At 43.0% G+C, this 12,598-nt stretch overlaps 1 protein-coding gene across 2 annotated transcripts in view; it reads left to right on the top strand.

Annotated features, from left to right (window-relative positions):
- The window catches only part of sec24b (SEC24 homolog B, COPII coat complex component), a 35,546-nt gene extending 23,210 nt beyond the window's left edge, over nucleotides 1-12,336 (top strand). For both annotated transcript variants that reach the window (XM_084469702.1, XM_084469701.1), the window contains exons 16-24: nucleotides 1,810-1,968; nucleotides 3,399-3,572; nucleotides 3,863-3,973; nucleotides 4,452-4,627; nucleotides 7,329-7,466; nucleotides 7,759-7,863; nucleotides 8,238-8,330; nucleotides 9,674-9,777; nucleotides 11,373-12,336. In XM_084469702.1, the coding sequence (XP_084325828.1) occupies nucleotides 1,810-1,968; nucleotides 3,399-3,572; nucleotides 3,863-3,973; nucleotides 4,452-4,627; nucleotides 7,329-7,466; nucleotides 7,759-7,863; nucleotides 8,238-8,330; nucleotides 9,674-9,777; nucleotides 11,373-11,487 (1,175 nt within the window). In that variant the 3' untranslated portion in view covers nucleotides 11,488-12,336. The remainder of the gene's footprint in view (nucleotides 1-1,809; nucleotides 1,969-3,398; nucleotides 3,573-3,862; nucleotides 3,974-4,451; nucleotides 4,628-7,328; nucleotides 7,467-7,758; nucleotides 7,864-8,237; nucleotides 8,331-9,673; nucleotides 9,778-11,372) is intronic.
- The last annotated feature ends 262 nt before the right edge of the window (nucleotides 12,337-12,598 follow it).

Raw genomic sequence — 12,598 nt, 5'->3', positions numbered from 1 at the left:
CAGAATTTTTGGGGGAATCGCAATGACGTATCCATTGTTGACATGGAGGGAACCCCGCCACCAGTTGCGAGAGGGAATCGCATGAACAGCTGGAGCTTTACTGTTTACTACTGTTTAGCTTTAGTGTTTACTAACTAGTAAAGAAATAACTAAAGTAAGGACTAGTAGAGATGCGCGGTTGGCGGTCATACCCGGGCGGACACTGCGGATAATCCGCAGGTTGGGTGGATTGCGTGGAAGAAAAGTAAGTAAGTAAGTAATATCTATTTGGATGAATTACGGGCGGGTCGCGGTTACACTCGTCCGCTGGTTACCGTCATCATTCCAGCTGCTGCGTATGCCCTCACACATTGTTAAAATCATACGCTGGATGCTTTATTCTTTCCATGTGGCTTTTAGTTAATGGTCGGGATATAATAAGACTAGCCTGGTGCTACCAGACCATCGTACTTCATTTCATTTGTACAGAAGGTCTGGAACTGCTGTAATTGGCAAACGTTCACTCACTTGGAGGCGGGTGTCTGTTGAAGTTTAAAACTATTGGATCTGCCCAGTGCCACTCTGGATCTGCCATAATCAATCGCAATAGCGTTTGGTCGTGACGTTTGTCATGCGCCGGGACCGGCCGGAAACTACGTTGCGCGCATGCGCAGGCTGTGTACACAAACAAAACAAGATGAAGCGTGAAGATGTCTGTCAACGATAGCTGCAGGTTTTGTTCATCTAATTTTAGAGTTCAAGGAACAATTACAAATTCTACATTAATATTCGATAGTAAGGACAGAGATAATGTTTGCAGTCAACTGTCGAGGCTGGGTCTTGTCATTGACAATACGTCGCTACTTCGACGTCATCGTTCTCAGCCACTTCCTCTGTTCGCTGATTGGTCACACAGAAATTTGTTCTGGCAAAATCCCACTAACAAGCCCCAGCCCCAGACTGACTACTGAAGGGAAAATGAAATTTGGGCGGAAGTAGGTGGGCGGGCGGAGCCAGGCTATAATAAGACCACGTTGGTTGTGTAATCGCTGACAACAGGGGACATTTCATAGTGGTTGAACATTTTAGTGTGGCGACTGGCTTTTGTTGGGACGCTGTACATGCAACTCAAAATTGGGACGTCTGATCACCTAAATGAATGATGATCGGTGGGTGCGGGTATCAATTGTTGAAACAAACATTGCTGCAGGTGGATTATTGATATTAAGCAGCGGGTGCAGATGACATTACAGCTCATCCGCGCATCTCTCTAGACTTCACTGCACTACACCCTAACCCTAACCCTGATGCCATCATCATGGTCCGACCATGTAACCGCAGTCAGTGAGCAGACAGGTAACAATAAGCCGTTTTGATGGATTCAGCAAAACATGGATTCAGAAAAAGGGGGTGCAGTTCACTATAAGGAAGGTGTCCCTGAAGGACACACAGTGTACATCTATGTAACAAAGTATAGGGCCTATTTACTCTGTAATGGTGAAACTTTTTGGAAAAATGTAATTATTGACATTGGCATTCAGATTTTTTTTTTTGTTACAGATTAAAATTTATAAACTGCTAAACTGTCCTGAGACAGGACCAATAGTCAAAATTTCGATGTCAACCACTCTATTTCATCCTAGACAAACCAGAAAGAGGGCTCAATGTCCAAAATACCGGAATTGTCCTTTAACATAAAGCGTTAACTATTTTTCCAGAACTATCTTTTATAACTTGAATGGCCTGAAAGCCAGCCTTTACTTTAATTAAATCTTATTATAATATTAACTCCTCTTCTCCATTTCTCCCTCCTCCCCTTCTCCTCTTCAGCGTGTGTGTCTAAGTACTCGGCAGGCAGTATCTTCTACTATCCGTCCTACCATCACGTGCACAACCCTGCCCAGCGAAACAAGTTCAGGAAGGACCTGGACCGATACCTCAGCCGCAAGATTGGCTTTGAGGCCGTCATGAGGATACGCTGCACCAAAGGTACCCGGGGGTCAGGGGTCAAGAGTTTAAAGGTCAGAGGCTGGTAGTTTGTAGTTGTAGTTTCAGTGTATTTTTTGCTTAAAAAAAGGCCATCCATTTATCTTTCTGTCTGACTCTACCTATTGTTTATGTATTGAGGCATTGAAAAGCAGTTATTTTGTGAAATTGAATGCATTTAAATGATTCTTGAACTTTTTGATTCTTCATTGTTGTATGAAATTACTTTAAAGGGACACTGTAGGAATTACTCCAATCTAGTGGTAAAATTGTTGCATTCAAACGAATAGTGCTCACTTTTTAAAATGGACGTTGTAACCTCATTACTATGTCGTAGTCTAGCCTATAGCATCAGTTAACAACTTGACACACAACAAACACACATTTTTTACTTACTACTTATATTGCTCTACAACGCATGAAAGATGTGTATTAATTATTAATTAATTAGATTCATTGATACATTCTTTATTCGTTTATTTTTTGATGTGCGTGCATTTTCAGAGATCATCATCATTAGGTGATTCAACGTTAGGGAGGGGGAAAGGACAGAGAGGCAGTGGATCGGTTGGAGGTAGTAGGCATGAAATGCAACCCTTATTCAATCAAACATAGCCTATGCTGCTATCCACCAACGAGGCTGTTTAGGCTTTTAACTATACATGTTCTACTGTTATGCTGCCTATGTAAGGAATTACACAACCAAGCAATGAGAAAAGCTTGTAATTTAGACCGTAACATTGACTTACTTGTCGAGAAGATGGCAGGCAACTACAGCTTCCCTTTGTAAATCGTAATCCTTTATGAGCTCTTTAAACCTAAAAGCTTTGTTTACCCTCGTTTTTTGAATTTGCTTGGTCACGTTGCCTTTTTAATTCCCTTTTTCGCTTTTTTGGCAACAAGGATTCCTTCTCCTGTGGCTTGGCATAAGTATGAGTTTGCATTATGAACGAAAGTGCAGTGCAGGCCGGGGCAGTGACAAGCTTCTTCTACATTTCAGCCGCACTGGCTCTGAGCGAAAATGCGTTTAGCCTACTAGTGCTACCTAGTGCTAGCCTGGCAGGCCATCAGGCTGTATCACTTCTCTCGATAGAGCGTCATACGTCTTACGTTTCAAAATGTCTCCAATCAATATTACTTTAAAATTGTAAATTAGAAGTGTATCCCGCTAGCTCTATAACTATTTCACTTAAGTCAAATACAGGTATAAAAAGTTTTGTGGGTTGAGTTGATATGTGTAAATTGTGGGAACGGAATAACATAAACCTATAATATAGTCAGGATGGATTGCCTCTAGTGGAAATTCTTAGTCGGGGATAGCCCTAGTGTTTACGTAACTGAATGTACCAGATTCAGATTGGTTTAGTAGTTCATGTGTAAATGCACTGGTTTAAAAGTTCTGGTTGATCTCTAACAATCTTTCTCCTCCTCAGGCTTGTCTATCCACACGTTCCACGGGAACTTCTTTGTGCGCTCCACAGACCTGCTTTCCCTGGCCAACGTGAACCCAGACTCTGCCTTTGCCGTCCAGATGTCCATCGATGACTCTCTGGTGGACTCATCGCTGGCCTGCTTCCAGGCTGCTCTGCTGTACACCTCCAGTAAAGGTATACACCAACACATAATTTTAGATACGCTACTTTATACTAATACACACGTTTATATACACATACCCAGGCTGCACTGCTGAACACCTTTAGTAAAGGTAGGGGTACACACTCTATACATGCCCATAGATGCATACATAAATATACATATACATCGGTAATGTACACATACTACAGGCATTTTTTTCTTTATTCATTCATATATTCGTTCATTCATTAATTCATTAACCACATAAATTAAAACTTGTGCATACTGCAAACCGATGTCATTCTCCCCCTACTGTGTGCAGGGAAGAGGCGAATCCGGGTGCACACACTGTGTCTGCCGGTTGTCAGCCAGCTGAGTGACGTTTTCGCTGGGGCTGACGTCCAGGCCATAACCTGCCTGCTGGCCAACATGGGTCAGTCACACCACCACCGCCCCAAAGGCCAAAGAACATAGCAAATTTCACTTCATAGTTTTAATTTAATTTATTGTGACAGTCTGTGAAACTGAATGAATCAAATTATTATTTACAGACGCCTGGAACTTAATAATTAATTAATATTTTCATTGGAGCATTTGTTATCCTCACTATTGTCTTTTCAAATGTTATGTTTTGACATGGCTTTTTCTATACCATCAGCTCCTTATCATTTATAATAATAGTGAAATTCAAGTAGTTAGTATCGGTTTTCTCATCGATACGAATCATTAGGCAGTCCGTTCTTATTCTATTTAAGGGCCCTTTACCCTTAAAAAACATTAGCATCAGATATATCAATATTTGTAACTCCTAAGCCAGCAATGTCCCACAACCCCCTAACCTGTACTAGACAAAAACAGAAAAACTCAGGTGTTTAACTCATGATGGTGTCTGGTGTAATCTTTTTATCCAGCCATCGACCGCTCTGTGTCGTCCAGTCTGTCGGATGCCCGCGACGCGCTGCTCAACGCGGTGGTGGACGGGCTCGGCGTGTACCGCAACACTGTGTCCACCCTGCAGCAGCACGGCCTGATCGCCCCCGACAACCTGCGGCTCTTCCCCCTCTACATCCTGGCCCTGCTCAAACAGGTGCTGGTGCTGCACGGGCCACACATGGATACAGTGCCTTGCAATAGTATTCATACAACCTTGAACCTTTCCACATTTTGTCACATTTCAACCACACATACATTTATTTTATTGGGGTTTCATCTGATAAACCAACACAAAAGGGCGCATAATTGTGTAGTGGATTGAAAACCAAACATGGTTTTCTACTTTTTTTTATAAATAAAAAACTGAAAAGTGTGGCTTGTGAAAGTATTCAGCCCCCCTGAGTCAATACTATGTAGAACTACCTTCGCTGCAATTACAGCTGCAAGTCTTTTGGGGTATGTCTCTACCAGCTTTGCACATCTAGAGACTGACATTTTTGCCCATTCTTCTTTGCAAAATAGCTTGAGCTTCAGATTTACCGTCAGATTGGATGGAGAGCACCTGTGAACAGCAATTTTGAAGTCTTTCCAGATATTCTCAATTCTATTTAGGTCTGGACTTTGATTGGGCCATTCTAACACGTGAATATGCTTTGGTATAAACCAGGGATGGGCAACTGGCGGCCCACAGGCTACATGCGGCCTGCATTCTCACTCTGTGAGGCCCGCAGATAATTTAAGATTAAAAATAAATAAATTATAAAAAAAATATATATCTTTTTTTTTTACAGAAAACTTGATTAACAAAAACCATCTTCTCATAGAATTTCATCTCATCTTTTCATAGAATTCAAAGGCAAACCCATGTGTCTAGTTTGCTTAGAAACATAAGTCATGAAAGATTTCAACTTAAGTCGCCACTACTACAACTGAGCTGAATATAATGCTAGTTGTTGCACTTAATGTTGGGTCACTGTTTTTCAGTTTTGTGCCATCATTGAATGATAATGTATGTGAGCCCTTTGCACTGAAAAAAATAAGAATTACTCATGTGGCTTTTAAAACAAACTTGTTGTGTTTGTCGTTTAACAAGAGTATAGACATGTTAAAAATGGCATTTGAATATAGAAAATATGAATTTAATGTATGTTGGTTCAATTAACATACATAGGCTATGAATCTGAATGATTTTTTAGGTAGTGGCCATCCCCAAAATGCACCACAATACAGGAAATCTACCAATCTACCACCTAATCTACCAAATTCAACATTTTTTCTGGGGGAGGACCCCCAGACGTTCATGACTACCCCACACCAACAACTTTCATTACCAGCCACCACTGATACAGACAAATATCTACACATAATTTGTTCTTATTTTGAATTATTTTGTAGCTTCTCTCATATCCGATTATGTGGCCCTCTGATAGTGATGATGAAAAATTGTGGCCCTCTTAATCAGGAAGGTTATCCATCTGTATGTGTCTGTATGTTTAGGGTAGTTTTCCTGCTGGAAGGTGAACCTCGGCCCAGTCTCAACAGGTTTTCTGCCCTGTTTTTGGCTCCATCCATCTTCCCATCAACTCTGACCAGCTTTCATGTCCCTGCTGAAGAAAAGCATCCCCACAGCATGATGCTGCCACCACCATGTTTCATGGTGTGGATGGTGTGTTCAGGGTGACGTGTGGTGTTAGTTTTCTGCCATACATTGCATTTTGCATTAAGGCCAAAAACCTCTCATCTGACTATGCTGTGTCCCCCGCATGGCTTGTGGCAAGGGTTGGAGGAAGGTGCTCTGGTCAGATGAGACGAAACTTGAAGATTTTGGCCTTAATGCAAAATGCAATGTATGGCAGAAAACTAACACTACACATCACGATGGATGGAGCCAAATACAGGGCAGAAAACCTGTTAGTCTGCAAAAGACTTGAGAGTGGGGCGGAGGTTCACCTTTCAGCTGGACAACTACCCTAAACATACAGCCAGATCTACTGTGGATTGGTTTAGGTCAAAGCATAGTCATGTGTTAGAATGGCCCAGTCAAAGTCCAGACCTAAATACAATTGAGAATATCTGGAAAGACTTGAAAACTGCTGTTCACAGACTCTCTTCATCCAATCTGATGCTTAATCTGAAGCTCGAGCTATTTTGCAAAGAAGAATGGGCAAAAATGTCAGTCTCTAGATAGAGATAGGTAGAGAGATACCCCAATAGAGTTGCAGCTGTAATTGCAGTGATAGGTGGTTCTACAAAGTATTGACTGAGGGGGGCTGATTACTTTTGAACGCCACACTTTTCTTTATTTATAAAAACAATTGAAAACCATGTTTCATTTTCATTCCACTTCACAATTATGAGCCCCTTTGTGTTGGTATATCACATGAAATCCCAATAAAATAAATTTACGTGTGCGATTGTAACGTGACAAAATGTGGAAAAGTTCAAGGGGTATGAATACTTTTGCAAGGCACTGTATCCCAATGAGCAACAATATGTGTCATTTATACCTCTAAAGCCAATGAACCGCACCCTAAACTTAACCACACACTCACAAAGTACACCACACCCATAACTGGAAATACAACTCATACATATTTATGTTCCAGTCATACGTTCCCAAAGCCACATTGTACATACGTATGTATGTGTGTATTCAGTTCGTTTTCTAAGGTTGTGTATGTCTTTTCTAAAGACACTTTTTTTCTTCACTGGTGTGGATTCAGTAAAACACACTTCTGCCTTTTTTGAAACAGCTGCCGTTAGCAGCTCCTGTTATGAGAGGGGGGAGGGAGAGAGGGAGAGATGGAGAGAGTGACGGAGTGAGTGCCTGAGACTGAGTCTGTGTTTGCCAACAGAAAGCGCTGCGGACTGGCACGAGCACGCGTCTGGACGACCGCGTCTTCGCCATGTGTGAGTTCAAGACCCAGCCGCTGCAGCAGATCATGCGCATGGTTTACCCAGACATGTACCGCATGGACACCATCTCTGACCAGGTACCACCCCGACTTCCCATCTCCCCCCAAAAGTGCTAGACACCTACGATTATTGTATAATAAAGGTTATTATAATAATTATTGTTGAGGAAATCTAGGGGGGTTTGGTGGTTTGATTTCAGTTCAATCCCCAATGTCCTCGTCTACCTCTAGGCATCCGAGAGCAAAATCCCTAACCCTACCTGCTACTTAATGACATGTATGCAAACTCGCTGTTAGCCACTGCTATTCAGAACGTGTTAGAATGGTGATGCACAGTTGTTAATGATGTTGTTCCCCCTCCTATCTGCAGGGTGCCCTGCATCTGAACGACACAGTGGTCCCTCAGCCCCGCCTGCTCCACCTATCAGCTGAGAGGCTGAGCCGAGACGGAGCCTTCCTACTGGACTGTGGCAGCGTAAGACCCCCCGCCACCTGATGGTGGGGGGAAAACATTTTCTTAGTTTTTTTTATTTAAAGTGATGGAGTGGGTAACATAGTATTGCTTAAATTGATCCTGTTCCAAATCTCGACTTTAAAGTAAATTGAAAACTGGATAAGATGATGTTGAATCAAATTGGCCATTATAGGTTACCTCTGACCTGTTATTAGCAGCTTTGGAATCCCAGGTTATCAAACAATGGGTTGGGAGTGACTTGTCCAGAGTGAAAGACTGACCCATAATATTGCCAGCCTCTAAATGAATTAAGTTTAACTTCATGGCGCAACTTATGGGGCATTCTTTAACACATGCCTTCATTCTGACCTACTCCATCTCTTGTCTCTCTGCAGGTGTTGTACCTGTGGGTCGGGAAGTGTGTGAATGAGATGTTCATCAGAGATGTCCTGGGGTGTCCCAACTATGCCTCTATACCTCCTAATATGGTTAGTACCCTAAACTTTGACCTCTCCGGACCTTTCCTATTAACCCTATTTAGTCCTATGACCCTCCGGTAACAATCTGAACCCTGGCCCCTCCTCAACAAATTAGCGCTGCAAACTTTGACCTCTCCTAACCTAGTCTGTACTGTGAACTCTGAATCAGTTTTCAATCATTGTTTATAAAACCATTGCAAAAGCGCAGCACAACAATGCTGATTCAACTGCTAAAGTGCCAAGTCTTTTAGTCTTTTTTTCATTTCCGTAAATCCATAAGCAAACATTTTCACAAGCTCTGCGTTGAACTGAAAAGTCATTAAAAACCAGGCAGTCAAATCCAGCAATACGTAGGATGTTGGTGTAGGGTTGTTCCCATTAAAATATAAGTCTACCTTTTCCCCACCTCCTCCGTACCTCCTCTCCAGCTCCTCGTCGTTCTTTCCGCTAAACCTCCTCTTCACCTCCTCAATTTCACCTCTTTTCTCTAGCTCCTCTACTCTCTTTCAGCCACACCTCCTCTCCTCCTCCTCTCCTCCTCCTCTTCTACTCTTTCTCCTTTCCAGGTCCTTTCCTCTCTTCCTCTGCTACACGTCATCTATACCACCTTCCCTTTACCTCCTCCTCTACTCTCTTCTGCCTCTCCAGGTCCTTCCTTCACTACCTCTGCTACACGCCCTCTATACCACCTTTATTTCACCTCCTCTACACCTTTCCTCATCCTTCTCCCCTCTGTCTCCTCCACCTCAACCTATCTTCTCTTCTATTACCCCCACCTCCCCTACACAGCCAATACCTAGCCAGCATTACTGCTGGATTAGCTGTTTAAAATCCCCCCTCCAAAATCCCCCTCTCTCCCTCTCCCTGGCGTGACAGTAAGTAATCATCCCATAATAGCAGCGTCTGTGGGTGTGTGTGTTGACATGATGTTCATTTCATATATCTGGATAGATGGGCTGGGAACCTAAACCACCTACATAGTTAACATACCAGACCTTGTGCATGTTCCTCCATAGACCGCAGAGCCCAGAGCCTGGCTCTAGGATGAGTTTCCTCCCAAGATCTGGACCTCTTGTTTCTAGCAATAAGTAGGATGTGTTTAGCTCTGTCTCTTTTTTCCTTCATCCTATGGAGACGCAGCGTTAAGTGACTGTAATCCCTTCCTGTCAGACGAAGAGTCGATACTTTTACATTTTTACATACATCTTGTAATAACTTGATGTATAGCTTTCTTATAATCACTTAATTGTACAATCTCAGTTTAAGTTGATGCTAATTCCCTTGTTAAGCTCTTTGTTGGTACTGTTTTTCATGATAAGCACTGTAGAAATAAAGTTGTTCCTGAATCTCAGACGGAGATCCCAGAGCTGGAGACCAAGCTTTCAGAGAGGGTGAGGGCGTTCCTCGACTGGCTTCAGGACAACCGGGCGTTCAGCTCCGTGTTCTACATTGTCAGGTGAGACCCACGTACTCCTCTACACTGTAACGCTCTCTGCAGTCATCAATCATACGCTTTATCCGTAGCTACTTACAGACAATTTGCAAGAAAGCACATGCAGCACCAAACGACGACATCAGGGTCTGCCCAGCTGCCTATCAGGACAACCCACTTGAGGTCCTGACCCAAAGCTAGAGAGAGAGAAAACACAGCACAGCCTCGTCTTGGTGGAGAGCTGGTGTACGGACGGGAGCTAAGTGCCCCCACCTAGCGTTTAGCTGCCAGGACCCGGAATGTGAAAATCTGCAGTCGGGTCACATGACATGATTGTTACGATAGACTTGGTTTGATGGATGGTGCCCGCATTTTAACTGCTGTTGTTGGTGCGGTTATTGTAGTACAAAAATACCGCAGTCTTTGGCTTTACTTGACTAGCATGCTAGCAATGTTAGCGCTGCCTGGTGTGTAGCTAATCTGGATTAAAATTGCAGCAAATTGCAGGACATTTTTGATAAATAATCCTAATTATTAGTACCAGACTATTGGTTTACTTGGTACATTACGGAGTCGTGATAATTTGTCTAGACCAACAGTTGTCAAGGTGGGGAACCCTTACCCCCGGGGGTACATGGATTGATCTTGGGGGTTTGTGAAATGAATCAGCGATTTACCTTCCCAAACAGTGCTGTGGCTGACTAAAGGCTCAGTACCAAAAATAGATGCATGCAGCCCTGTGTAACAACACTCCCGTTCCTCTTATCCATGACAGGAAAATGCACTGAAAGATCTACACGGCTTGCTCTTGGTCATTGATAAACGAAACCAACAAAAAAAAATCCCTATACATATGTACTGTGGCAAACCGTCGGGATGGGGAATGTCACGTGGCTAGACTGGATAATTAACAAGGTCCACAACCAAAGGAATGAAATTCACTTTTATTAACAGGCTCAGGAACTGGAGGTAGTCAAATAAAGTCCTAATAAGGTAAATCCTCCCCGGAAAAGGGTTCAAAACGCTAACAAAAGTAGTCTGAATGATAAAGCCAACCTCCTTTTGATGAGGGGGCAAAGAGTAACCTAAGCGGGTCGATGCCGTCGTCTCCTCTTACGTACTCCTGTTCTCCGATGTCGTGGGTCTAGGACAGTGTGGTCTCTGTAGGGTTCCCTGTTGTGGCACACACCCACCCCTGCACACCCTCCAGCGGCGTGCTGTTGCCTCTTAACCCCTCGTTATCCCAATGCGGAGCAGCTGTAACAGGAACCTCTCCACTTGGTGGCAGAGGAAGATGACCATATATGGGCATGGCCTACAGCAAGCGATTAGGAATGTACCGGCCTTCCATTACTGAACCCCATTGTTCTCGGGGGCTGAATGTTACAGTACGTATATGCGTGTTCACTTTTGTTTATGCAGCAGAATTAAGAACAAAAACTTTTTTGTGAGCTATCCATGATGATGGGGGTACTCTGTACGATGTAAATTGTCACATGGAGTATATGACATAGTTTGGGAACCATTGGTCCAGACCAACATGACCAATGTTGCCATGATGAATGAGACCAATCTAAGCTATTCTCCCTGTAGTGACTGGTCTGTTTGTGTCTCTTTAGGGAGGATGCTTCTGCAAAGTTAGACTTCTTCCAGAACATGGTGGAGGACCGCTCGGAGATGGGCCTCTCATACCACGAGTTCCTCCAGAACCTCCTGCAGCAGATGTCCAAGTAGGTCCTCCTGGTGAAGACAGGAAGTCCCGGCCCCCTGGAACAGGAAGAAGCATGTGATCAAAGTTTTGCCTCGTCCTCGGGACCACAGAGAGAAGGAACAGGCAGCCATGCAGACCAACGTTACAACCCTAGTCAATCATGCTGTTGGCAGTGGGCATCGAAACACTGTGGGTTACCCCTTTTGTGAATCACAAATCGATGGATAATTTCCTCTGCTCTAATTGTTCAGCAAGGAGGTGTTATGACGATGCAGCAGGTGGCTGTAGAAGGAAACGTAGAACACGAGACGAGGAACCAGGACGCCTGGCCCAGAACGGACCGGATCTAGTTAGATCCAATTGTTTCCTAGGTGCAGTGTCAAAACTCCTCCGCCAGTTTGCTGTTTCTCAGCTACCGTTAGCCTCATGTAGCTATTCATGCTAATTCCGGCAGTAACAGGGAGAGCCAAGCAACAAAAAAATGCCATTTCTAAGAGTCTGAGTTTTGTTCTGTTTTGGTGAAGCCTCCCTTGTAGCTAGTACTGTTTACTTTTTTATTTTTAAGTGTTTTCCTCCTTTTCCTTGTTTTTATTTGTTGTTTGAATACACTGGAGAATTAAAGTTAGCATTCCTTCTACAGTTATATTTTTAGCATGTGCTTTTCAGAACAACCCCCGTATATGTAACGGTTTTTATTTGCTGCTAGCATGACGTTGACACACGGCTGCTAAGCTAACTTTTTATTGGGATCAAACTGCTTTTCCCACTCCTTCAGTCAACTTTCATTTGTTTTGTCTTTCGTTTTGTTTTCCAGGCGCTACATAAAGAAGCCCACTTTGTAACTATTGAAAAGGAACTTTTATGTGCGATAATTTATGAAATAAGCTTAATAAATAAAAGAGAAATTAATTACTTGATGGTTTCATTTATTGATGCCCTATTTGGCCTCATACAAAATAGGGAGTTTTATTTGGAAATACATTCTAAACTTGTTGATTTGTATACATTTTTTTGTTGATTTTAAATTGAAACTTAATTCTGCAGTGGGAGCATTTCTTGTTAATTGAAGTGCATTAGGGAGAAATGTTACCCTGGAAACCCTTCTCGCGAGAGCCCAATTTGAATTTGCTCAGT

Source organism: Micromesistius poutassou (genome assembly GCF_964030765.1).
Source record: "Micromesistius poutassou genome assembly, chromosome: 6".
Taxonomy (NCBI): Eukaryota; Metazoa; Chordata; class Actinopteri; order Gadiformes; family Gadidae; genus Micromesistius; species Micromesistius poutassou.
The sequence above is the reverse complement of the archived record's forward strand: the minus strand, read 5'-3'. Positions and strand labels throughout refer to the sequence as shown.